Source organism: Silurus aristotelis, assembly GCF_946808225.1.
Source record: "Silurus aristotelis genome assembly, chromosome: 17".
In the NCBI taxonomy this organism is placed as follows: domain Eukaryota; kingdom Metazoa; phylum Chordata; class Actinopteri; order Siluriformes; family Siluridae; genus Silurus; species Silurus aristotelis.
Genome location: NC_139590.1, coordinates 6,998,348 through 7,026,301, shown reverse-complemented (window position 1 = coordinate 7,026,301; position 27,954 = coordinate 6,998,348). Strand labels below are relative to the sequence as shown.

The 27,954-nt window shown below is 39.9% G+C and overlaps 2 protein-coding genes across 2 annotated transcripts; one reads left to right on the top strand and one right to left on the bottom strand.

The window, feature by feature from the left end:
- Window positions 1-22: 22 nt before the first annotated feature.
- On the top strand, window positions 23-20,676 carry gys1 (glycogen synthase 1 (muscle)). The gene is made up of 17 exons (XM_083567350.1): window positions 23-709; window positions 902-1,943; window positions 6,134-6,252; window positions 8,902-9,083; window positions 10,018-10,209; window positions 10,297-10,482; window positions 12,055-12,199; window positions 13,141-13,258; window positions 13,358-13,478; window positions 13,589-13,695; window positions 15,547-15,606; window positions 15,687-15,879; window positions 15,955-16,081; window positions 18,563-18,658; window positions 18,889-19,052; window positions 19,281-19,361; window positions 19,677-20,676. Exons 3-17 carry the CDS (start codon window positions 6,135-6,137, stop codon window positions 19,887-19,889), a joined length of 2,103 nt encoding a protein of 700 aa, XP_083423476.1. The 5' UTR covers window positions 23-709; window positions 902-1,943; window position 6,134; the 3' UTR covers window positions 19,890-20,676.
- On the bottom strand, window positions 20,317-25,027 carry aspdh (aspartate dehydrogenase domain containing). Its single transcript, XM_083567430.1, has 8 exons — window positions 24,938-25,027; window positions 24,148-24,204; window positions 22,958-23,102; window positions 22,729-22,813; window positions 22,494-22,643; window positions 22,080-22,303; window positions 20,840-20,979; window positions 20,317-20,757 (listed from the first exon to the last, which is right to left on the bottom strand). Exons 2-8 carry the CDS (start codon window positions 24,200-24,202, stop codon window positions 20,720-20,722), a joined length of 837 nt encoding a protein of 278 aa, XP_083423556.1. The 5' UTR covers window positions 24,203-24,204; window positions 24,938-25,027; the 3' UTR covers window positions 20,317-20,719.
- Window positions 25,028-27,954: the final 2,927 nt, after the last annotated feature.

Below are 27,954 nucleotides of genomic sequence, written 5' to 3'. Positions count from 1 at the left end.
GGAGCCGTGTTACCTTTTAACCTTTTTTATTATGTGTTTCTGTCATACATTCAATATATTTTTGTGCTATACAGCCAAATCAGTATATTCAAAGAAGTAATTAATATGTGATTAAAACCTGCTTGAAGCAGTAATGAACACAATATATTTTATTCCTGAGGGGTGATTTGCCAAGAGTAAGAAATGTATCAAAAACAGAGGGTGATGAAGCAGCCATGAGTGAATCATATAATATTAAAAAAATATATAATAGCAATGGACGGAATCGCAACCATTTGTTTATTTAAATGGAAAGAACCTGGGCATTTGAAGATGGTGGTGGTGGATAAGGGAATGATCGGCAAATAAAAAAGATGGGTGTTACACAAGGAGGCAGAAGATTTATAAAGATTGTGTATTCGCTGTACTTTTGGGTGCTTCCATGGAACTTAAATTTACATTTATTGCATTTAGCAGATGCCCTTATCCAGAGTGACTTACAGCTGAGCAGTTGAGGGTTAACTGCCATGCTCAAGGCTCAGCAATGGCAGATTGATGGTGCTGAGATTTCAATTTTCCAAACCAGGTCAATTTCTTAACCACTGAGCTACAACGTGCCCTCCATATAGAAGTATAACATGTTTCACTGTCAGGTCTCAGTCGGCTGGAAACTTTATTTACATACTCCGATTATCTATGGGGTTGAGGGCCTTACTCAAGGGGACCAGGAGTGGCAGCTTGTTGTGGCTCGTATTTGAACCTTCAGATCCAAAGTCTAATGTGCAAAGTCCAATGCCTTTACTACTAACCATGTTTTTTGTCTTTTACTCTGTATTTAAACTGTCAATGAATTTGTCACTTTTGATAATAATTCACCAGACATTACAGCAAGTTAGAATAAACATATAGACAACATTTCTAGTCAGATCATTCTTCCATCAAGTAGAAATACAGATACTCATGTTTAAAAAGACTCCGGTAAAAGTGTAAGTACTGACTATACTTTTTTACTCAAGTTAAGAAGTTTGGGCACTGACATGTACATCCTTAAGTAAAACATGTCGATTAATAATACCTGTTTTAGTGTCATGCTGGTAAATGGACCTCACATCATAATATATAAATACAAAATAATTGCACATTTTGTTATCTAATGAATGGACTGAGAATCCACTATATAAAACACAAGCAAAGCTGATGATGATGAGGATCAGGTGATCAGAAATGTCTCATGAGTCATGTTTACATCACTGACCCCCTCTGTCTCATCTACGTTAGTCATACACATGTTGCCTTCTGCCTTGCTTCATCTGTGGTGTGTGAGAACCAGGAAATAATACACCAGAGGTAGAAAAAGACGTGCAATAACAAGTATTGATCATGTCACCAAAACTAAGTGAAGTACTTATACTAGACAAATCTACTTAAGTACAGTAACTCATTACTTTCCATCTCTCCCAGTCCACAGCAACTGGCACAGGATAAGATCTACATCTATGTGAAAGGAAGCGGATTATTTAAGTAAGGAAGCCAGCTGTTTAAAACCAGTCACGTTCCTCACGAGCTGCCAAATCCCAGCTGACATGACGCTTAGCCAATCAGATGAACGCAAAGCAAAAATTCAGCCAATCACATTTCACACACTGCTGATCTCTCTGACTGGTGTAGGAGGAAAAAAGAAGGTGGACATACAACAGATATGCAATACTGTAGTACGCCTAGTTTGTGTGTTTGTGCGCGCGCACGCGTGGAATAAAGCTTTTAGTAAAGATGAATAGTTATGCGTTCAGATGTTTTTTTGCCTTTATGCATTTCAAACATCAGCTCGCGCCCCGCCTCTTGCGCCACGACCACGCCCCCTTCACGTATCCACGCCACGCCCACCAAGTGGTCCAGTAGCTGATTGATTGGCGCAGATGCGTTCGCCGTGTTTCTGCGCGAGGACCGGACGCAGTGGCTGCAGGGTAAGCGGCTGACCTTGCGTCGTCGCGTTTTCTTGGATCGCGCTTTATTTATTTAGTTAGCGCGTGATAACGCTCGCGCACGGAGGGAGAAAACAAAACACTGTGATGTGTGTGTGTGTCGGGTTGTTTGTCGCGTACGCTTTGCGTGTCAAATATATGTGTTGGCTCGAAGGGAAGCGTTCATTTTGAATGCCCATCTGCACGCGCACTTGGGCATCATTTTTTTGTTGTTGTTGTTGTTTGTTTGTATGTATGTTTGTTTTATTTTTAACCTTCCTCGAATTTCCTTATCATGATTGTTCAAACCTCTTTTTTTTTTTTCATTTTCCTACATGCAAACATCCAGATCATGGATATTCCGCCGTGGTCTTATACATATGAACCTATTGTCACGCCGTTTTAGGTTGCTTTGACCTACAGAATACGCGACAGAATACGCCACGCCCCCTCCCTTGGCACCCATAGCCGACTTCTATATATTGCCTGTCAAAGCAATGGGAGGGAGAAAACCGAACCGAAGATGAAGTAGAAAACCCGGGATGCTTCAGCCTGTGCGCTCCTGTCGAGATACAATGAAGCTACGCTGTTGTTGCGGTTCGCCGTGACGTCAGCGGGTTCCGCGTGGCGAGGAGGCACGTACACCAAACCCCACTGACAGTCTCCTAAACGCGCGCGCGCGCGCCTGTGTGTGTATTATCATGCACGCTCCTTAAAAGGCAAAAGGCGCCTTTAATGTATTAAAAGTGAGTCCTCACAAAACGTCTGGGCCAAATAGTGAGTTTAAGGGTGATGAGGGTTTAAGCAAGGTTTTATTTATTTATTTATTTTTTCACCACCAGTATTGTTCAACATAACAATCCACGTTCTGTCATTGCTCCTAAAAGCTCCGGTCCTCAGTTTTGATGCTCAATCTGTCAGAGATCTTTTGTAAAGCTCTGGTGTGCAACAAGGCCACCCTGGGTTTGACATCTCTTGAGAATGTTTAGATTTTGTTTCATCAAACGTTGGTCAAAAACTTTTGCTTGTAGATGTTTGATCGTGCGGTTGGTTTGCTTTATTCTGCTTAACTTATGATATTGAATTTATAGTAAAATTGGCTATGACAAGTTTTTAACATGCATCTAATTTTCTATGACTGATACTACATATGGATTACTATTTTGCACCTCCTAGAATGCCATTCTAAAGTAGTATTTATTTATAGTAAGTATGTAAAAGATCAGATGATTTCCCTATATGCAAATTTTAAAACTCATTCAAAGAAGAAAAAGTGATAGTCATCATATGACATGCAAGAAAGGCCAGATGACGAATATTAGTCAGACTTTTTTCATATTAGTCAGATGTGTCTACTATTACTTATTTATGAAAAGCTTATGTTGAATGTATATATACTAAGACGTGTGTGTTCCTAACATGACACAAATGTGCATTGACGCCTCTCTTCACATGCCTTTTATGACCGAAATCCCAGTAAGGCCTGTGAGGATTTTTAAAGCTATTCATCTGACCTTCTGTCCCTTATCATGAACAGCTGACAAGCTGCCTGAAGACCTCCCGAACATGTAACCTTTCGCATTAAAGGCTTGTGCTGCCGGGTCGTGGGCCATTCGATCATCAGCGTACCTTTTTTCTTTTTTCATCAGTCACATGAAACGGTTCACCTTGAAACGCTAGAAAGCCGATTGCGCAATCGGGTACTGTATACATTCATTGGTAAACAGTGCTCATGTTTGGATGTACTTTGGATGCTCCCTAAATACACTGGGATTGTAAATGTATTTGTCTTTTTTATAATGCTAACATTATTAAAAACACAAGTGTGTGCTAAGGCTTTCCCGACACTTTCAATTCATAAACGAGACAATTGTACATGTCCTTGTATTCGCCCTCTGGGTAGAGAAGTGATGTAACTTCCTGTGAGTCATGTTACATGAGGCATGGCTACTTCTTATTTTTTTCTACTTCTTCTTGTACACTATTAATGATGCAACACTTTGCCGTTTTTTTTTTTTTTTTTTACCGTAATGATGGATGCGTTGTGGTATTGATTTGGTTTGTACAGGTGTTCCGGTTGGTTCAGATCAGACCTGTTCACACTACCGGCACATTAACAGTCATTAAAAAACTTTCTTTTAAACCATCAGAGCAGAAAATCAGATCAGATCTAAGCACTATAATTTAATATGTGCTTGTAATGTGAATGTAGCGTAAAGAAGAGAGGGGGTGTGGTGTGTATGGGCGTGTGTGTCCTGCAAGCCGAAAGTGATTTACATTGTGTTGTAAATCCTCATTGTTTCATCATGCTGTTTCTACTAGTTTGTTAGGTGTGAGAAGTGGATAAATATTATTATTGAGGAGTGTTGCCTTGGCTTGCTTTCAAATTCCACTTTCTTTAACGCAATTTCTCAACCAATCTCTATTTAGACTGTTATCATCTTTCTGCATGTCTGAAACTTTTTACATGAAGTACGTGTTTATTAGCTTCTAAACTTCTAGCTTCTAAGTTTCTAAGCAATTACATTTTACATTACACAGAGCGGTTATTTGAGTTGCTTGTAGCCCCCTGAAGCAGTCTGTTTGACTTCTCCTATCAATTATGTGCTACCACTTGCAAAACTGACGTTCGCAAAATGTTTTTTGTTTGCCGCACCATAAAAACGATTCCAAAAAAATGTCACGATTTTAGAGTTGAACCCTGATCATGAGTGAAATTCATAATGTAATACTTGACTCTTTTATATTATTTTATTAATCATTCTCACCATTGTGATGCAGGAGCCTGCGATATGCAAACGAGTATCTCATCACCCCACACATTTCATGACCAAGTCTGAGGTTCCGTATTGGTTTTCTGGGGTTGTTTTGATGAGCGATCATGGGTATGGGGAAAGAACAAATCTGCAAAGAAACACTTTTTGCTTTTTATTCACTAAAGGTGAAACACGAATGTAACGTGCTACACTTTGACATATGAAAAATAAAACGCCATGGAGCATGCGCTTTACGCTTCAGGGGTGGGGTGGGATCGTGACGAGTGTATCGGAGAGCATCGATTTTCTGATAGGAGCAGAAAATATATTTTTGTGTAACTAGTAATAAATAAAAGTATCAAAATTGACCTGGTATTACCTCATTATTTTTAATTCAAAATGATGCTTTCACTCTTTGGATGTTAAAGAAAAATTGGGGTAAATGTCTGATCTGTCTCGTTTATTTTGTCCCAGGAAGGATCTGACATGACTGATTGATGGTGATACTTATGGTTTTAAACTTTTTAATTACTTTTTTAAACATGGGCCACATTTGCTTACCTATGGCAATTTTTTTTTTACCAATATTTATCAGCTCTGCTTAAGTGTTTTTTTTTTTTGTTTTGTTTTTTAAGTAGTTGTTTTGAAATACTTTGCACGGTCTGCATCCAGACTACACCAATTGATGATTTTTAAGCCTGCATTATAGATCGACGTGTATACTTTACGCATGATGGTGCTTTTAGCTAGATAGAATCTGGCCACAGCTTCTGTAGATATACGTCTCAAGAATGAATAGGGAGCCAATATCTTGTGTAGTGTGAACACAAAACTGCATCACTGCCCTAGCAGAAGCACAACTAATCGTCAAAATTATGTTTGTTTGGTAACTTAGTAATAAATTTATGCAACATCCTTCCTCCAGTGGTATAAGATAAGGTATACGATCTGCTCACAAGTGCATTCATTATCCTTGGTGTGAACTGCAATGCATTGTGATGTCCATTTGTGAACAGATCAGTGGAGATGGATGATAATGTAGCATGCACTGCCTGTCTGTGAGACTCTTACAATAGTAAAATAAGTTTTTAACATGTAAACGCCATTCCCAAGAGAAACAGCCCTTCGTAAACAACTCTAAAAAACTGTACAGCCTTTTTTAAAATAACTATGCCATCCTTCTCATGCAGATTATGTCGGGCTCAGTTGCTTATTAGTATGCACTCACCACAAACAAGCCTCATTTTCCCATCCTGGGCCTCACACATCTCTTTGTACCACTCCGTCCGGTACAACAATCTAAATATGTTGATTTTATTGTGCAATTATTTTCAGCATTTTAATGAGAACCTTTGTGCGTTGAGGCATGAAAGTTCTTCTAGTTCTATTCTAGTTCTGTTAGTGTGTCCTAGTGACCCTTTTCCTGTATTCACGCAGCATGCCGCTAGCACGCAGTTTCTCCGTGACCTCCCTGTCGGGTCTAGAGGAGTGGGACGAGGAGTTCGATTTGGAGGATGCGGTCCTGTTCGAAATCGCATGGGAGGTGGCCAATAAAGGTAAAATGTCCATCTATAGCATAGAAGGCATCTGTTCTGGGTTGTGTGCTCAGGGACATGTTTCATATAAAGTCAAAAGTCATAATATTTATAAAGGTATTTAAAGGTGTTTAAAGGCGAGCCCTGTATTTTATCATATGCAGTGGCAATATGTATTTTTTTTTATTATTATTATTATTATTGTTTTTGTATAATACCAGCATTACAGATTGTCATTTTGCTATATGACGGATTTACGATTTAACAGCTGTGCGTGTCATTCTAGCCAAGATCTTGTGATTTGCTTTTTTTAATTTAAACTCTGAGCTAATCCTGTCAGGAGTGCTCCAGCGTTCCAGAAGTCCATAAATAAAATTAGCTATCGGGAGAAGTTGATATACATAGTTACAGGTTGAAAACTGCTAGTTGCATGTCCTTTCGACTGACTTTGACACGTGCCTGTTATATTTCTCTCCCCTGAGAAACGGTCCATACTGTGCATTTAAAATACGAATAAAAGTGTAGTAGAATCTAGTTCCTGCACAGTGTGCCTTTTACTCGTGTCACATCAGTCATCAAGTTGCACCAGTCAATTAAATAGTATGGTTATGGATGCACTATAAGTATGAAGACACTTGATCATAAGATTATGGGGTTTTTGAACATCCCATTCCATGTTTTGGTTCCTATTGCTATTATAAAATCCTCCATTCTTCTGGGTAAGATGTACTGCTAGATTTTGGAGTGTGCTTGTGGAGATTTGTGCTCATTTAACCCTAAGGTTGTTAGGAAAGTAAGGTAAGGTGTAGATGAGGTGAGGAGGCATGGATGTAGATACATACAGTAGATGCAGCTGTGCAAAGGGCAGTCTAATGGAAATGGTTAGTTTCTGAGTTCACTGTTAGCACAGCTGAGGAGAAAATGCTGTTCTCAAGACTATTTGTGGTGGCAGTGCAAACTTCTCTACAGTCCATGATTGGGATGAGAGATGTCCTTAATAAATACCTTTTACTTTCCAATAAACAACTCTTGGTAATTCCCACATAGCAATTTTTCTCTGGCCCAGCTCCAGCCCACACAACCAGCTTTTGCTTGGCCCACATACCGCAATGAATTACGGTCCTAGTGTGGACCAGGTCTGGATTCCAGACAAGTTTAATACCCAAAATGACATCTGGCCCATGTCTTGTGAGCCGCCTTAAAATCGGTATACCACCTCTGTCAAACCTGGCCATGTTTGGCCCACATGCTGTATGCCAGTGCCGGATGAATGCCAGCTGGGCCAGATGAATGCCAAATCTGGGCCAAATTTGTTTGCTGACTGGGTTGCTTGAAAGGTTGGGCAGATCAACCATTTCCACCATGTAGTAGAGGGAAAGTGGTAGAGATTCTCACTAGCTCAATATCTCATGAAGGACTGATCAAATGTATGTCTGGTTGATCTGGATTCAACAAACAGATTCAATTTCACAACAGAAAGAGAGAATCACAACAAGATAAAGGTCACAGCATTGTCAAATGTCCATAGGAAAAGGCCAGCACCACCAACCTGCCAATGCCGTGCCCTTGAGCAAGGCCTTTAACCCTCAACCATTAATTTTTTTTATAAATCACTTATCTTACAAATGTGGAACAGTTCTGTAAATGTGGAATAGTTCTTCCATAATAGCTTTGTCATTCAGAGATATTGTAGGTCCATATTCTGGAGTTCAAAGCTCCATTTTTCCAGTCTGGGACTGAGTTCATCTATTTATGCATCTGGATTTATGTGCATGAACTAGCTAGATTCTAAAATCAACCAAAATAGGGCCAAGGTCAAAGCAAGGTCGTATGTTTTACTTCACTGGCTTCCTTTCTGTTATTTTAGGAAATTTCGAGTTTTACTTGTTTGTTATGAACCATAATAGTGACAAAAGGGGAGGCTACTGAGCGAATGAATGTTTATAGCTGTTATAATGGAAGGGGTGAGAGCAACTTCTTTGTATGAAGTGTTAAAATCTACAAAGTGTTTGTTGATCAATAAAAAATGGCCATTAGTGGCAAGTTTCTGTGGTATTAGGTGAATGAAACACTGCAATATAAGCTGTTACAGGAAAATAGACAGTAATAATTCACTCCAAAAAATATAATTAAATACAGGATGTAAATCACAAAATAATAATAATAATAATAATAATAATAATAATAGCTTATAATAATAGTCACCAAAACAAATTCATGTGCGGACATACTTGTAAATAAAGCTCTTTCTGATTTAAATATTATTATTATTATTATTATTATTAATAATAATAATAATAACAACAATACATTATTTTAAAAACTATTTTAAATCTCAGATTTTATGGCAATTACAAATATCCTTGTTCCTCAATTTGCTTCTCCATTACAGAATGTTAATAGTGATGTAAACACTTTCTTACTGATATGGAATGCTTAAATAAATAAATAAATAAATAAATAAATAAATAAATAAATAAATAAATAAATAAAGCAGTCAAATGACAAAAGTGCTGTGATGTTCAGCAACCGCACCATGCTTTGGCCTCAGCTTGCATAAACTGAGACTCAGTGACACTCTCTTTCTCTCTCTCTGTGTGTGTGTGTGTGTGTGTGTGTGTGTGTGTGTGTGTGTGTGTGTGTGTGTGTGTGTGTGTGTGTGTGGGGCAGTTGGAGGCATCTACACTGTGATCCAGACGAAGGCGCGTTTGACCTGTGAGGAATGGGGAGAAAACTACTTTCTAGTGGGGCCCTATATGGAGTCCAATGTCAGGACCCAGGTTGAATTGATTGAGCCTCCGAACGCAGCACTGAGGAGAACTATCGATAAGATGAACAGCAGTGGCTGCAAGGTATACAGACGTGCTCACACACACACACACACACACACACACACACACACACACACACACACACTCTCTTTTTTTAGATTCCATTTTATATTCATTTAGTGGTCATATATCTATCTTTTTACATGCATGTGATCACGAACACAACACACACACACACACACACACACACAATACTCTTTTCACCAACGTAAATCTGAAATCCTAAACCTTCTGAGAGGTGTGTGTGTGTGTGCCCATCTCCATGGTATGCATGTCTAAAAGGTTACAAGCTATATCAATGCCTCACACCATGACTGGAGTCTATTTCAGACCTTTGGCTGAATGTTTGTGTCTGTGTGTATAAGGGAGAGAATTTTTATTTTATTTTATATACATTTTCTGTACTTTATTTTTCTTTATATTTTATTTTATTGTACACAATTAGTGCAAACCTTTTTACACTTTCTCCTACACTGGCACCTTGCATTTGATTGTATTTAATCTGCATTTCTTCTCCACCGATTTTTCAACAGTATGTTATGAAAACAATAATGTCAATAAAATAGTCTTAAATTGACACTTGAAATGGAGTCAGGCGATAAGCCTTTTTATCTCTTCACGAATTGTAATATTAGATCCAGGCAAAAGGGTAAACAAAGCTCGTGCTGAGAGAACCCAGATGCATGTTAGAATTCACGCAGGTCTAAAGCGATATATATTCAAAGAAACAGCGGTATAGTTAAAAAAAATTAAGAAATGGCACCGGTTTCATTCAGTTCCATTAAATAAAGCACATTTTTTAAGTATCTCACACGTGAGTACACCCCTCACATTTTAGCAACCATTTTAAAATATTTTCTATTATGAACTATTATCTGGAAAATAGATTATGCATTACTGTGTTGCATTAGTTTAGATAAAATCACAATGTGTGTGTTTGTGTGTGGTTATGTAGGTGTATTTTGGCCGTTGGCTGATTGAAGGCTCTCCGTATGTGATCCTGCTGGATGTCGGTTTCACCGCCTGGTCTCTGGACCGCTGGAAGAGTGAATTATGGGAAAACTGTGCCATCGGCGTGCCCTGGTTTGATCGTGAGGCCAACGACGCCGTCCTGTTCGGCTTCCTCACTGCCTGGTTGCTCGGAGAGGTGTGTGTTTGTTTGTGAGTGTGTTGGCTGTTTATTTTGCATGCTTGTACATCATTAGTACTCGTCTCTGTTGCGTGTGTGTTTTAGTATGCGGCCCAGTGTGAAGATCCTCCACATATCCTGGCTCATTTTCACGAGTGGCTGGCCGGCCTGGGGCTTGTCTTATGCCGACAGAGGCACTTGCCTGTAGCAACCATTTTCACCACACATGCCACACTGCTCGGCCGATACCTGTGTGCCGGGAACGTCGACTTCTACAACAACTTAGCAGAGGTGAGTGGGTGTATGTATGTGTGTGTCACACAAAACTCCAAAAATGGGCTGGACAAAATTATTGTCACCCTTTTAAAATTGTGGATAAATAAGATTGTTTTAAGCATGTGATGCTCCTTTACACTCACCTGGGGCAGTAACCGGTGTGGGCAATATATAAATTACACCTGAAAGCAGATAAAAAGGAGAGAAGTTCACTTCGTCTTTGCATTGTGAGTGCCAAACTAAGCATGGACAACAGAAAGAGCAGAAGAGAACTTTGTGAGGACTTGAGAAACAAAATTGTGGAAAAATATCAACAATCTCAAGGTTACAAGTCCATCTTCAGAGATCTAGATTTGCCTAAATTTGCAACCCATGGCACTGTAGCTAATCTCCCTGGGCATGGACGGAGAAGAAAAATTGATGAAAGGTTGCAACGCAGGATAGTCCGGATGGTGGATAAGCAGCCCCAAACAAGTTCCAAAGAAATTCAAGCTGTCCTGCAGGCTCAGGAAGCATCAGTGTCAGCGCGAACTATCCGTCAACATTTAAATGAAATAAAATGCTATAGCAGGAAACCCCACTGCTGACACCGAGACATAAAAAAGCAAGACCACAGTTTGCCAAAATGTTCTTGAGTAAGCCAGAATCCTTCTGGGAAAACGTCTTGTGGACAGATGAGACCAAGATAGAGCTTTTTGGTAAAGCACATCATTCTACTGTTTACCGAAAACGGAGGCCTACAAAGAAAAGAACACAGTACCTACAGTCAAATATGGTGGAGGTTCAAAAATGTTTTAGGGTTGTTTTGCTGCCTCTGGTACTGGGTGCCTTGAGTGTGTGCAAGGCATCATGAAATCTGAGGATTACCATAGGATTTTGGAGCGCAGTGTAGGGCTCAGTGTCAGAAAGCTGAGTTTGCTCCGAGATCTTGGGTCTTCCAGCAGGACAATGACCCCAAACATACTTCAAAAAGCACCCAGAAATGGATTACAACAAAGCACTGGAGATTTCTGAAGTGGGCAGAAATGAGTCCAGATCAAAATCCCATTGAACACCTGTGGAGAGATCTTAAAATTGCTGTTGGGAAAAGGCACCCTTCCAATATGAGAGACTTGGATCAGTTTGCAAAGTAAGAGTGGTCCAAAATTCCGGGTGAGAGGTGCAAGAAACTTATTGATGGTTATAGACTGATTTCAGTTATTTTTTCCAACAGGTGTGCAACCAAATATTAAGTTAAGGGTGCCAATAATTTTGTCCGGCCCATTTTTGGAGTTTTGTGTGACATTGTCAAATTTGCTTTCCCCCCCCCCCTTTTTTTTTTGTTTTGTTCCAATATACACAAAGGGGATTAACATGTGAATAGCAAAACGTGTTAATGCAATACTTTTTTGTGAGAAATACTTGATTTTCTGGAATAATTTCAGGGGTGCCAACAATTTTGGCCATGAGAGTGTGTGTGTGTGTGTGTGTGTGTGTGTGTGTGTGTGTGTGTGTGTGTGTGTGTGTGTGTGTGTGTGTGTGTGTGTGTGTGTGTGTGTGTATATATATATATATATAATGTATATAAACTTCTCTTTTTCTCTGTAGTTTAATGTCGACAAGGAGGCAGGGGATAGACAGATTTATCACCGCTACTGTTTAGAGCGCGCTGCAGCACGCTGCGCTCACGTCTTCACCACTGTCTCTAAAATCACAGCCATCGAGGCTGAACACCTTCTAAAAAGAAAACCAGGTGAACCTCCTTCTCGTTCATTAACATCAATCTTAAAAACCTAAACATCTTTAAATGTACAATGTGTATAAAGAGTTTGTAGTAATTTATGGCATGTGAAAGAGATACTTTAGAATCGAAACCTCATCTCTACACTGTGTGTGTGTGTGTGTGTGTGTGTGTGTGTGTGTGTGTGTGTGTGTGTGTGTGTGTGTGTGTGTGTGTCCATGTTTCCTTGTTCTTAGAGAAGAACTGAAAGTTCGTCTAGGGGTAGTGTCATACTTTGAGTGCAGCTCAAAATTCGAAACTAAATCTGAAAAACGATGTGTTAAATAATAGTCTAAATAAAATGAGCACAGGTGCAAAAGAGTACAAATTTCACCCATCCAGACCTATACATAGAAAAACTAACCTCTCCAACTCCTCCATAGCAAGAAGTAGGGATCTATTTTGTCATTCATCCTGCAGGGGTAGAATTCTTACCATTGTCAGGATATTTATAAACAAACTCTGTACTAGCGGTCCATTGGTTTTTACCGATTAATCAGCACTGATAGTTGATTACAGGGACTATCGACTATCTGCAAAAGTCTGTACTGATAGTTTTTCCGGGTAGTTTTTCCGTCGCTGGAGCGGCTGAGAAGGTCGGTTATCATTGTCGTTATGATGCCATGCATGGTCTGAGAAGAGCTTCCTGACTTCAGAGTGTGTAATCCAAGAGGAAATCTTTTTCCAGTCAGTGGTCAAATGATCAAAGATTTTGTGGTTCGAGCTTTAGTTCAACACAGCATGAGGCCTTTGTGTTTACACCAGCTGTTTACGGGTTTTCTCTTTTTATCATTTGCACGTGGTCCTCTGTTGCACAAGAAACTAGTTTTAGCCTGTTGTTTTTTGTTTGTTTTGTAAACAACATATTTTTTTTTTACTTCTCCTCTCATCCTCGCTCTTCATTCTCTTTATAGATATTGTGACTCCGAACGGCTTGAATGTGAAAAAGTTCTCAGCCATGCACGAGTTTCAGAACCTCCACGCTCAGAGCAAAGCTCGCATTCAAGAGTTCATCAGAGGCCATTTCTACGGGTTCGAGGATCACACACACACACACACACACACACACACACACACAAAACTCACACTCTGGTGCATGGCTAATATTAAAACCTTGTTGTTTCCATGCAGGCATTTAGATTTTAACCTGGATAAAACCGTGTTCCTCTTCATTGCCGGACGCTATGAGTTCTCAAACAAAGGAGCTGACGTTTTCCTCGAAGCCCTGGCCAGACTCAACTATTTACTGAGGGTATGTGAAATAAATTGCTTTTCTATCATGTACCAAATACAACAAATCAAAGTGAATCACACAACACACCTGAAACCTCTTCTGCTTGTTGTGCGTGTGTGTATCCTTAGGTAAACCACAGTCAGGTGACAGTCATCGCGTTCTTTATCATGCCCGCTCGCACCAACAACTTCAACGTGGAGACACTGAAGGGTCAAGCCGTACGGAAACAGCTCTGGTAATCATGACGCACTATGAGGACCGCTAACCTGCTAACAGACTTAGCGTATAGTTTAGGCTTAATTAGCGTAGGCCTAGTTAAAACGATCACAAGTATTATACAAGCATAGTTTTTATGCCCTAATAAAACCTAAACTCAGAGGAGGAAGGAACAGGAAGCAGGTTATAAATCCCAAGATAACCAGGTTTATTTAGCTTTACTTTGATTCTTGCTACTCTTGTCTCTCTCCAGTGATTTCATACAGGCACACATACATACATACATACATACATGTTGTATACAGGCATACATACATACATATACATTATGTATGTCTCTAGTCATTTCTTTCTTTTTGCTCTGCTCTTGTGCCTCCTTCACTCTCCCTCCTCTCGTAATGCATATCATGTACAGGTGTGTGATCCTTTCCAATCGCCTCCATGCACAAAATATCCCTCGGCCAAACGCAGCCACACATTTGCCACAAATATCAATTGCTCTTTGGTGTCATTTTAATAAAATTAAACTTCCATTCTTCCGAATGTACAAACTTTACATCAAAATAGTTTTTTTGATTAGTCCTTTAAATTATTAATATAGATATCACAAGGGGGGAGTGGTGGCTCCAGCGGTTAAGGCGCTCCAGCCGATCGGAAGGTCTGGGGTTCAAGCCCCGATATCGCCAGGCTGCCACTCTTGGGCCCTTGAGCAAGGCCCTTAACCCTCTATGCTCCGGGGGTCCCTTACGGGGGAAATATCAAGGTTCGTGACGTCGGAGTGACGTGGGGCCGCCTTCCCGTGGGCTCACCACCTGCAGGAGGGACCGTAAGGGACGGTGCTGTGAGGATTGGGCAGCAGTCGAAGGCGGGGGCCTGCTTAGAAAATTAATGAATGAAGGATATCACAAGGTTTAAAAGAAGTGAACTCTTCTTGATTAATTCATAATTATTATTTGCGCTCAGAGTGAGATGCTTTTAACTCATGACTCAACTCTTTGACTAGTTTTGTAAGGAGCATTAACTTAAACATTTGGTAAAATTAAGGTAAACAGCCGAAGTCAGATTTATTGCCTCCAAATGTTATTGAGTCCAGAACTGGTTGCCACCAGAGATCCCACCACTTCCCCCAGAGGCCTTTACTCCAGGTGCTATGCATGACTGGTGCATCGCTTTGTCCTTCCGTTCTTATCCTGATGCACCCATTGATTTGGAATAAGGTAAATCTGGACGCCTCAGACCACATGACCCATTTCTATTACCCCACAATCCAAACATTATACTCTCTAGCAAAATTAAATTAAATTGAAACATTCCTGTAGGTAAATTTTCCTTGTGGATTTTGGTAAAAGACTGCTTTTAATACTTGGGCACGACTGTACCAATTTACTGCAATCTTATTGGTATAAAACTTTACTTATCGTACATATTATGGGTCGTACTGTACGAATGTGTATGTGACAAATTTTGACAAAAAATGTTATTATTATGCACACTGAATCCTTCCGTAGTTAAAAGGAAAGCTGAGGCCTGAAGGACTGCTGTGATTATTGTTCACATAGATGATTTAATGTGAATTTGACAGAAGAGGTTTTTTTTTTAAATGGACCGGTCTAAATGGAGAAGCCGAACATGATTTTAAGCGCAGCTCTTACGCTTTTAATAAATACAGTTAAATTCTGAATAATACATATTTAAGTAGGCAAGTACATAAGCAACTAAATATGTTTGAATAAAAGCGAGTAAATATATAAACAAATAAATCGGTCAGTAATTAATCAATTGAGAAAACCAAAATTTGCAAAACATTTCCAAAAACTTGTTAGATAAACCAGTTTAGTTTGTACCAACATGTGTTTTTTGTTTTATTTAGGGATACGGCCCATACCGTGAAAGAGCGCTTTGGGAAGAAACTCTACGAATCGCTGCTAGTGTGAGTGTGCGTTTTTTTAAATTTCCCTTTTTAAATGCTTATTTAACAAAGACTTGAATACAAAGCTTTCTCTCTGTCAGTGGGCAGCTTCCAGAGGTGTCAAAGATGTTGGACAAGGAGGATTTCACCATGATGAAGCGGGCAATCTTTGCTACGCAGCGCCAGTGTCTTCCTCCCGTCTGCACCCACAACATGCTGGAGGACAACTCAGACCCCATCCTCAGCTCCATCCGCCGCATCGGCCTCTTCAATAGCGCTCAGGATCGCGTCAAGGTACGTACACACGCTTATACACTCAATTCGGGTACGAGGCAGCCTTACTAAGCACACACACTTTTTCTGTGTCAGGTCATCTTCCATCCAGAGTTCCTTTCCTCCACCTCGCCGCTGCTGCCTATGGACTATGAGGAGTTTGTAAGAGGCTGCCATCTTGGAGTTTTTCCTTCATACTACGAGCCCTGGGGATACACACCAGGTTAGTTATAAAAGCATAGACACACATTATTGAACTATTCTGATCCATTTAATTCATACACCATATTGCCAAAAGTATTGGGTCACCTAGTCGTGAATATCGTATGTTCTTTTTGAGCATCTTGGTAGATGTCCCACTAGATTTTGGAGTGAGCTTGTGGAGGTTTGTGATTCAGACACAATGGTGTAAGTAAAATCAGGTACTGATGTAGGTAAGGTAAGGAGGCCTGGGGTGCAGTCAGCGTTTCAGTTCACCCCAAAGGTGTTTAATAGGATTTACATCAAAGCTTTAAAGCAAGAGATCTTCCACTCCAACCCATGCAGAGCATATCTTAATGGAGTTTGCTTTGTGCACTTGGGTATTATCATGCTGGAACAGGTTTTGGTCTCCTAGTTGACAGACAAGTGAAGGGAAAATTTCATGCTACTGCACCCAACAACATCCTATAAACTTTGGGAAAGAACCAGATACGGCTGGAAATGTCAGGTGACTCAATACTTTTGGCAATATAGTTTATTGAAGCCAATATTTGAGCCAGAGCTTTCAAAGTGTTTTCTGCCAAGTGTCAGGTTTTGTCCCAGTGCCCCAAATCTTATTAAACACCCAACATTATCATTAATATTTTTATAATACACTGAATGGCCAAAAAATAACTATTATTTAGCTACATTCTCTTCAACTTTGATAACAGGCCACATTTAAAAAAATAAAATAAAAAAATAAAAAGCTCCTTGTAATCCTCTCCGACAGAGACAACAGCCCATTGTTTGAATAGCTGAGGTCCTTCACTATCTTTCTGGCCTTAGTCCAGCACCACTTGCTGTAGATAGACTACAGGTCAGGATGGTCAGTTCATGGGTAAATAAAACATTTCTCCCTTCTTTCTGAAAGCCATGATGAACCTTGACATTATTATCTTTTTTGTGGAAACACTGCTGAAAGCTTTTGATCTTACTTTCACTAATTAAGCATTGATTCTACTGTATCAATGTTTTAAAGATCTCGAATTACAATCATTCAAGATTTTGTTTTAAGTTGACTGTTTGTCACGATCCTTCCAGTTTTTTTTATAATGCATCGAACATTTCCTAACCCGATTCCAGCCATTTTCACAAGCCGGTATTCTGTTATTGATTCGAGCAAATAATTTGCTCCTTGTAAAACACAGGATATGTCTCCTGATGTGGTTGTGTAAGAAATGAGAAGCTGCAGAATGCAATTCATCGGCTCTTTAGTTGAATTTCTTTGGCTAAATAGTGCATTTATTACATTTTATTATTGAGTTCACACGCTTATTAGCCTGTTGGACCAGTTACGTGAATTGAATCTAGTTTTAATCCACACCATGTTAATTCTGAAACGGTTATCCGATAAACAAACTTGAATCTAATGTAGGCAGAAGGTTCAAGAATTAAAAGTACTATGGCTGCAACTAGTACACAAAATATTGTGTATATTGGAGTAGTCTTCAGTAAACAAGTCTGTATTATGCTGACACACTTTTTAATTTACACTTGAAGACATTACTAATTGCAAAAATAATTTTTATTGTATTTTTCAGAGGTCTAGGGAGGGGGAAATATATTGTCAAGTGCAAGAACATGCATATTATATTACTGTTATACATATAATTAAATTTTTAATTACCTACAGTATCTCACAAAAGTGCATACACATTTCAGCAATTATTTGATTATATGTTCTCACGAGACAATACAACAAAACTGAATCTTGGATATATTTTAGAGTAGTCATTATGCAGCTTGTTTATCAGTACAGATTTACTGTCCTCTTAAAATAACTTAACAATCACCCATTATTGTTTAAATAACTGGCAACAAAAGTGAATACATACTAAGTGAACATGTCAAAACTGTGTCCAGAGTGTCAATATTTTGTGTGAGCATCATTGTTATCCAGCACTCCCTTAATCCCCCTGTGCATGGAATTCACCAGAGCTGCACAGGTTGTTGCTGGGATCCATAATGACATCATGGAGCTGCTGGGTGTTTGACACATGGGGTTTCTCCACCTTCCGCCTGCGGTTCAGGTCTTGAGACATAATTGGCCACTCCTTCAACTTTCCCTTTACCCTAATCAGCAAGGCAATTGTCATCTTGGTGGTGTGTTTGGGGTCATTTTTATGTTGGAAAAATGCCATTCGGCCCATGTAGTCATGTTTCCCTCAGTGAACTGCAGCTTAGCAGTACCAGCATCAATCATGCAGCCCCAGATCATGATTCTACAGTTAGCTTGCTGGACACCATCTGAGCCAAACAATTTTATTTCATTAGACCACAGGACATGATTCCAGTAATTCATGCTTATGGACAGGTCGTCTTCAGCAAACAGTTTGTGGGCTTTCTTGTCTGCTTGAGATCTAGAGTATATAAAATGCTTTGTAAAAACTACTTGTGTGACATGTGAGGGTCTGATGTCTTTCTTCTTTTCACTCTCTCTCTCACACACACTCACACACAGCGGAGTGTACTGTGATGGGGATTCCCTCTGTCTCCACTAATCTCTCAGGGTTCGGCTGTTTTATGGAGGAGCACATAGCTGACCCAACTTCTTATGGTGAGACACAGAACAAATATGAAGGCTCTTCGATTAAAAGGCTACACATTTATTGTGATAGTGTGTCTTGTTTTGTGGTAAGAATTAAATGTTTTAAAAATAATCCTGTCTTTCTGTTTATCTCTCTCTCTCTCTCTCTCTCTCTCTCTCTCTCTCTCTCTCTCCCTCTCTCCCTCTCTCCCTCTCTCTCTCTCTGTGTTTGTTTGTCTGTCATTTCGTTTTTCTTTCAGGGATTTATATTCTGGATCGGCAGTTTCGCAGCGTTGATGAGTCATGTAACCAGCTGACCTCCTTCCTGTTCCAGTTCTGCCAGCAAAGCCGCAGACAGCGGATCATCCAGAGGAACCGCACAGAACGCCTCAGTGACCTGCTGGACTGGAGATACCTGGGCCGGGTTAGTCACTCACACACACTCACACACACACACACACACACACACACACACACACACACACACACACACACACACACACACACACACACACACACACACACACACACACACATTTTACAAAGTAACTAAACTTGCCTACAAATTTGCATTTCTTTCCATTATTTATATAATTTTAAACCCATTTCACTGAATGCATATGAAGTTGCTGACTGTTTCTTTCTGTTGCAGTATTATATCTCCGCTCGCCATATGGCTTTGGCCAAAGCTTTCCCCGAGAGTTTTGTGTACGAGGCCCAGGATCCAACCTCAGTAAGCGATGGTGTATTTTAAAATCACTTAAATTAATAATTTGCGGATTTAAAGAAATTAATTGTTTTTGTTTACAGGTCTGTAATAATCAGACAATATATGCAATACAGACAAGCAATTTAAAATTTCCTTTATTTCAGGTGTCTTTATTTTTTTCTGCTCTGAAAAAAGCTTTTTCTTTTAAATCCTAATTGTAAACATACACAGTTTGCTCCAAACCTCAAAACCCGCCCCTGTAAATATCTCCTTATTATGCATTATGTGAGAAAGCATGTGGTTCTCACACATAATGTTTTCAATTTTTTTTTCCTCCAGACTACGGGCTTCCGTTACCCTCGTCCTGCCTCGGTGCCACCCTCACCTGCCCACTCGCTCCATTCGTCCCCACATCACAGCGAGGCTGAGGACGAGGACGAGGCATACGACGAAGACCTGGAGGCTGAGAAAGATCGCGTTAACATCCGGCAACCTCTCACTCTGCCGATCAAGGGCAAAAGCCTGGCAGTCGATTTACCTGAGAAAAACTAACACTAAATATACACACTTTCTCACCCACGAAAGCACTGCTGTTCACTTCTTGTTGGGTATTTCCGGGGTTTGAAAAGTAAACCGAGGTATTTATTTGAGAAAAAAAATATACTGTTCACATGAAGAGATACTGTATTTTATTTAGAAAGAAAAAATAGGTGAAACGACGTCTTCCGCACTTGCTAGTAGACTCAAATAATTTTATTCGCCTCTGAAAGGCCTGTCGCTTCAATATGAAATGTTAATAATAGTAATATTAGCCAGTTGCTGTGTGAGGAATGTTTCTCTATACCTCTAGAAAGCCTGTTAAACTAAGAAATAAAAATTACAATAAAAAAAAGTGGGATTGTAAGACGAGGCAGAGCATTTTACCACAAACCAGCATCAGGAAAAATACAGATACAAAGCAATCTGCAATACCACTGAACCCTTTTGATCTTTTTTTATTATTTCATTATTGTTCTAGAGACTTGTCCAAGTTTTATAGTAACCAAGGCACAACAGAGGAAGAAAACTTCTCTGTTTTTGACAATTCTTTCATATCACCGTATACAATCTAAAATGATTAAGCGTCGCCTTGCTGCAACGATAAATAGTTTGTGAATAGAGACAGTTTGTGAATAGACTCTCTTCATAACGACTGCACTTATACACAGAAATAATGGAGCCTACTTTAAAATGAATGTGGAAATAATGCTGAAGCGTATGTATTGTAATGTGCACAAATACAACGTTTGGAAAATCTATCGGTTGTAGAACAAATTAAAATAAATATACATCTATTCTACCACCTCTATTTTGTGTTCTTCTGCAGCATCTACTCTTCTTTTTCAGCACAGATAGACTCTTCCTCCGTGACCTTTGCAAACTGAAAGACAATACATTTGAACCTCTTACGTACACACATCTTTTGGAGCATTAAACATTTCTGTTGTGTTCGTGGTTCGTACCCAGTAAGCTGCTCCAGAATGAAGTGTAGGTGGCACTGCCTGTAACTGCTCCCAGCTTGGCAGGGTTACGCCTCACCGTTGTGACAGAGAAGCCATCCGAGCCGGTCACTTCCACCTCCACGAGGTGATAATCAGCCAGACTGAGTAACACCAACAACACAGAATTCCGATATGAGATGAACAAAAAATGGAGATTTCTGGTTAAAATAGATTGGACCTGTTCCTCACTTCAGGACAAATATATAGAAGTAAACAGACACCTTTTTTTGTAGGTAAATATATGAATAAATAATTAAGGGTAAACATTTTAATTAATCATTTAAGATCCTTTCATTGTGTGTGTGTGTGTCTGGAGATTCTCCTTTACAGTCCTCATGACTGTGTTTATGCACCATGTTATATAACAAGGCCCTGACATTTCTATGTAACCAGGAAAAAAACTATTCTATAAGTTTCTACACATAACATCAGTCCAAGCCCCTTTTAAATTAGAATTAAATTTGAACCCAAATTACTACCTTAATATTTTGGTTAATTGAAGTATCTTTAAATTCATGTTAAAATACAGCTGCACATGTGCATATAACAAAAATTCATTTCTTAAAACTAGTTGTTAACCCAATGGTGTTATATTATACATGTTGTTGGAATATAACAACATTTTTGTTAGCTGTATCTCATGTACTCCTGTACACCTGCAGTTATCCAATCTGTCCATCATGTGGCAGCATGAACTATTCCAGAAACTCCTTACAATAGTCACGCAAAGCCTTTTCTTTATACAGAATGATGTGAAAAGACAAAGCATAGACTGTAAGCAGCAGAACTGCTAGTGGAAGAAAAAAAAAACCTCGGTAATGAAAGTGGTCTGAGATTCGGCTTGTTCGAGCTGACAGGAAACCTACAATTAGTCACATGATCGCTCTGTACCACTGTGGTGAGCAGGAAAGTGTCAAGGAAAACACATATCAAAACTGTGGGACCTGTTGAGAACAATGTCCATTGCTGAAAGTGCTATACTAATAAAATTGAATTGAAATTTTTAGATAAATGAGCTACAAAAGCAGACAATGAATAATAAGATTAGAAATCTAAAATTACACTTGGTATGGACAACCTGGATAGCTGAATATTGTAAAGAGGCCAAACAAAATATTACAATTGGAAGCAAAATCCTGTTTAGGTAAAGCACCTGACCCATGTGAAAAAAATGTTTAAACAGCATGTAAACTTTTCTTACGCTGTATCTGACACAATCTCTCCAGTGACTCCACAGAAGCCCAGAGTCGATGCAGCGATGGCTGCGGCTGCCATGGTGTTCACATTGTTAGGGGCGATAGGGCAGAGTTCAGCAACAGAGCCATGAAAAATCACACGCCTTCCTTCTCCTTCTGACCAATCAGAGAGCAGATTTCCAGCCAGACGGAAACAGGACGGGTGTTTGGACATGCGGATGGAGAGGGCCTGAAGTGGAATGAAACAAACACTGAGACTGACAGGCAAAAAAATTGAGCAAAGTTTAATTAACTGGGTGTGGTTCTGTAAAAATATTAAAGAGTCTAGATCAAAATGTAGTACAAGTAAAAGTACAAGAGTGCTGTTCATACTTCGTTATGTAGTAATATTATATTACTGTAAGTAAAACACTCCTCGCCTTTAATAATCCCCTGTCATTCAGTCTCTGAATGTCCTGCCCACCCCATAATGCACCGCTGGGCACATAAAGTGTGTGTCCATGCTGATTTGCTGTGAGTCTGAGCTCCTGATTTAGCTGAGAATCCGAGAGAGCTGAGGGACTGCCGACCTGTAAATAGGAAACATTTCGAATTAACCGCACAGCTCTCAAATGTAGTCATCATACCTAGAAAAAAGCAACATGTCACCATTACCAGGAAGTGTGCATGTGATAAGAATCGCCCTCCGAAATCTTTGACTATCTGTGGATGACAGACCTCCACTATCACATCAGCGTTCCTGGAAATGTACGAACAAGATTAAGAAATGTCGTCTTAATCTTAGAAGTAAAAAAAGTAAAAAAAAAAGAAGTATCAAGAAGTATTCATGATACTAAGAATGTGTGTGTGGGGTGTGTGTGTGTGTGTGTGTGTGCGCATGTACTTGTGCATAAACTTAGAGAGCTCGGTCAGTATGAGATCTTTAGGGACTGAGCCCCTGAGTTTATCTGCATTTCTGTTCCAAACAAAAGCCAAACCGATTCCAACTTCATTTCCTTCCTTCTGTATGCGATCCACCAGGAACTGACCTGCACAATACACAACAGAGCTAAAAGATCTTTTCATGACTTACTCTAAAATTGCTTAGGTCTTGGGACTTATTTTATGTGTAGATTTTGCCTTGTGTGTTTATGTATTATGATTCCTACATGATGTCCAAAGGACTTGTCAGTAGGTAAATTGGTTTATTAGAAATACTTTTTGTTGATATGGTTTACATGGTTTGGACTGAAAGATATTGAGTGGCCTGCTAAAGTTTGGGGACACCTGATATCTGCAGGGCCAGGGCCAGCAAGGCCTCCTCTGCTGAGAATCAGTGACTTACATCTTTTTGTACATGAATATGTATTAAATTTCTCCCAATAGTCTATTCTTTTTATTGAATGGTCAGAGAATGCACTAAACTCGTAACCTCCATTTGCAGTGAACTGCACAAGCTCAAATATATTCATGTAGATTTAATAGAAGCTTTTTTTTTTTTTTTATTCCACAATGGCTGACAGAAAAGAAGAAAAGCTGGGCATTGTAAAAGAAAGTCAGCCAAACAGTTCAAAACAGTTGGTAACGTTTATCATGGAACATTTATACGTTTTTGTTTTGTTTCCAATAACATTTGCCTTCATTTAAAATCCCAAGAAACAACTGTAATGCACGGAAAAATGCACGAAAAACTGGGGTAATTTTGAGGTTAATATTGATGCATCTGCTAGAGATGATGTATGCAGGTGGCACAGCTGTGGCTGCAGTGAAAGGAGACATTGTTAAATTATGCTCATTGGGTTTCTTGCTTTCGTACTGACATTCACTCTAACTGTATGAGATACCTGTCAGTGATGCAGCGTTTTGTTATACTGCGTTTCTCTATAATATTGATGTTTTTTCTATTACACTGGCGTCATAATGATGGTATTAAGAGGTGGATTGATTCAGGTTGGACATCACTGAAGACCTAGGTGTGAAATTCACCGCCCACTACTGAATGATACAAGCCATTAGTAATATGCTCCAGGGTTTATTTTCTGTATGTTGGATCAGAGGAGGAAATAGTGTTTGTCTAGTTTCAATATTACTTACCTAAATGTCCATATCCCACAATTCCGATTCGTACCGGTGATAATCTGTCAGTCATGCCTACACAAAAAATTAAGATGACATAATGACATGATGTATTCATTTCTGATGTAGTTGATCCATCTGTATGGCCTGCAGTGTAGATTTGCTCCTTCCTCTGAGCTTTTGCACTGTTTAAAGTCTTCCTGTCTGTTTTTTTATATACATTATAGGAGTGCAATGAAATCTCCTTATAATGCAAAAATTCAAATAGATACAGGCCAACACCTGGTTAAATTGTGAGTATTTAAAAAACGGCGAATGTTCTGTGATTTTCACAAACAATTGTCTCTAAATCAAGAAAATATTCAATATCGACTTGTATTTGCACAGACTACTTATGCAAATGCTGTAGTAACATTACGAATATGGTATATGAATACTCTGATCAACATCTTTCTGCAAGCACTTGTTGCTAGTTATTATCTCAAGCTTAATAAATGGCATTTTGTCAGTACCTGCTTTGATTTTACATTCAAGGCCAGTGCTGTTCCAGGGCACACCGTACATATTAACAGAATAAAATAAAACACATCAGATGCATATTAGATGCACCCCATTTAAATCTGGTCACCAGAGATGACACAAAAAATGTACACAAGATCCAAGTATTCAAAATAGCTTCTCCTTTTCCATGCCAAACCTCCTCCAATGCTTCTCATGTCCTAATATCAGTGTCTCTCTAAGGCCTCACTTTTGTCTACAACCCATAATCTCTATTAGTATTTCATAACTTCACCTGCCAGTTCCTCACCTTTTCTCTACTTGTCTGTTTCTATCCGTTCTCCAGCGAAGCTCTTCCTGTATCTGATCAGCACACTGAAGTGTTTAAACCAGGAGGATTATGAGAGGTTAAAGTTCATTGTAGCGCATGAATGTTAATGATTGCCATGTACACAAGACCCACTTTTAGTGATTTGTTTTGCTCCTTTTGCTATTTAATAAAACTCTCATGTTGGATTGACACATGATCCCTCAAAATCCAGCCAGTTTATTACAGGATCATAAATACATGAGGAAACACACATACACACACACAAAAAGAACTCTGTGTGTGTGTGTGTGTGTGTGTGTGTGTGTGTGTGTGTGTGTGTGTGTGTGTGTGTGTGTGTGTGTGTGTGTGTGTGTGTGTGCGAGTGGCTGCATGTTCTTTTTTGTTTTGCTTAATAACAGTTTTTCATTTTAACATTATACACTGAAGACACAATGGAAAGGTTTTGCATTCTTCACTCTTGGCAGGTAAGTTATTCCAAACATCTTGGAGAACTAACCACAGATCTTTTTTGGATGTAGGCTGCCTCAAATCCTTCTGTCTCTTCATGTAATCCCAGATGTTCAGGGCTCTGTGGAGGCCAAACCATCACTTCCAAGACTCCTTGTTCTTCTCTAAGATTTGTTTTTAATGATATTAGCCGTAGGTTTGGGGTCAATGTCCTGCTGCAGAATAAATGTGGGTCCGATCAGATGCCTCCCCGAAGGTATTGCATGATGAATAAGTATCAGGCATTGAGGACACCATTAATCCTGAACAAATCCAACTCCATCTGCAGAAATAGAGCCCCAAACTTCAATTCAATTCAAGTCATTTTTATTTGTTTAGCGCTTTTAACAATGAACATTGTCTCAAAGCAGCTTTACACAAATAATGTGGTGATTAAAAGTGAATATGTTCTTTATAAGTAAGTTTGTCCCTGATTAATGAGCCGGTGGCGACTGTGGCAGAGAAAAACTCCCCGAGATGGCATAAGGAAGAAACCTTAAGAGGAACCAGACTCAAGAGGGAACCCATCCTCATCTGGGTTGCACCGAATGTCCATTTATAGCAGATATACAATGTTACGGGTTACAGTGATGATGATCAGAAGCAAAAAGTAGTCCTGAGTCGGTGTAGCAGACTGTTACTATTAACTACAGTACAATCCATCCTCAAAGCGCCCGTTCTTACTCCGGAATTTCATGGAACCACCCAAGGCGTTGATGAGAAACCATCCCAAGCTGCACAGAGTGGCCTCCAGTCGAAGAGAACACTATCCAGAGGCAGGCCTGGACGATGTGGGAAGATCCACGGAGGGGAGAGGGGCAGGAACTTGCAGGAAACCTCCACCATGCTTCACTGTTGCTTGCAGACACGCATTATTGTACAGCTCTTCAGCCCTTTAGCCAACTTGATGCCTGCTACAGCCAATCATCAGCCAATTAAAATCAGAGTTTGACTCATCAGTCCAGAGCATTTGCTACCATTTTTTCTGCACCCCAGTTCATATGTTTACGTGCATAGTTGAGTCGCTTAGCCTTGTAGCCAAAATGGAGGTACGGCTTTTAAGTCCACAGTCTAAAAGACCACTTCTATGAGTGTACCAGGGTCCCACTGATTTCAACCAAAAAAAAAAACAAAAAAAAAAAAACCCCTGCTGGACATCTTCAGAAATAGAAGGAAAGTAAGCATGATGTATCTTAAATTTGCTGCATTAAGTTTCCTTGGTTGCATCTATGGTCCTAAGAATTGCCTTTTTTGTAAATGTATATAAGAGCGTGAACAACACATCTTAAAGCCTCAGTCCTTTTTAAAATCTTCACCTGGAGAAAACTTGCTGATGCTGTATAACTGCTTGAACCCAGCCATTAGGGGGGCACAAGCCAGTGTACTCTTAGTGCCGGTCCCAAGCCCGGGTAAATGGGGAGGGTTGCGTTAGGAAGGGCATCCAGCGTAAAACATGTGCCAAATCAAATATGCGGATCACAAATGAGAATTTCATACCGGATCGGTCGAGGCCCGGGTTAACAACGACCGCCACAGGTATCGTTAGCCGACAGGGTACCGGTGGAAATTGGGCTACTGTTGGCCGAAGGAGGAGAAGGAGAGGAGGAAGGCGTCTACAGAGACGGCAGGAAAAGGAGCAGTGTAGGAGAGTAGAGGTTCGGGTTGGTACTTTAAATGTTGGTACTATGACGGGTAAAGGGAGAGAGATAGCTGATATGATGGAGAGGAGAAAGGTAGATGTGTTGTGTGTTCAGGAGACCAAGTGGAAAGGGAGTAAGGCCAGGAACATTGGAGGTGGGTTTAAACTGTTTTATCATGGTGTGGATGGGAAGAGAAATGGTGTAGGGGTGATTCTGAAGGAAGCGTACAGTAAGAGTGTAGTGGAGGTGAAGAGAGTTTCTGATAGGGTGATGATCGTGAAGGTGGAAGTTGAAGGGATGATGATAAATGTCATCAGTGCCTATGCTCCACAAGTTGGCTGTGAGATGGAGGAGAAAGAAAGATTCTGGAGTGAATTAGATGAAGTGGTGGATGGTGTACCTAGGAAAGAACGATTGGTGATTGGGGCAGACTTTAATGGACATGTAGGTGAAGGGAACAGAGGTGATGAGGAGGTGATGGGTAGGTATGGTTTTAAGGAGAGGAATGTGGAAGGGCAGATGGTGGTAGATTTTGCTAAAAGGATGGAAATGGCAGTGGTGAACACGTATTTTAAGAAGAAGGAGGATCATAGGGTGACGTATAAGAGTGGAGGAAGGTGCACACAGGTGGATTATCTTCTGTGTAGGAGATGCAACCTGAAGGAGATTGGAGACTGTAAGGTGTTGGCGGGGGACAGTGTAGCTAGACAGCATCGGATGGTGGTCTGTAGGATGGTTTTGGAGGCGAAGAAGAAGAGGAGGAAAGTAAGGTTTGAAAGAAGAATAAGATGGTGGAAACTGAAGGAGGAAGAGTGTAGTGTGAGGTTCAGGCAAGAGGTCAGACAGGGGCTTGGTGGTGGTGAAGAGGTG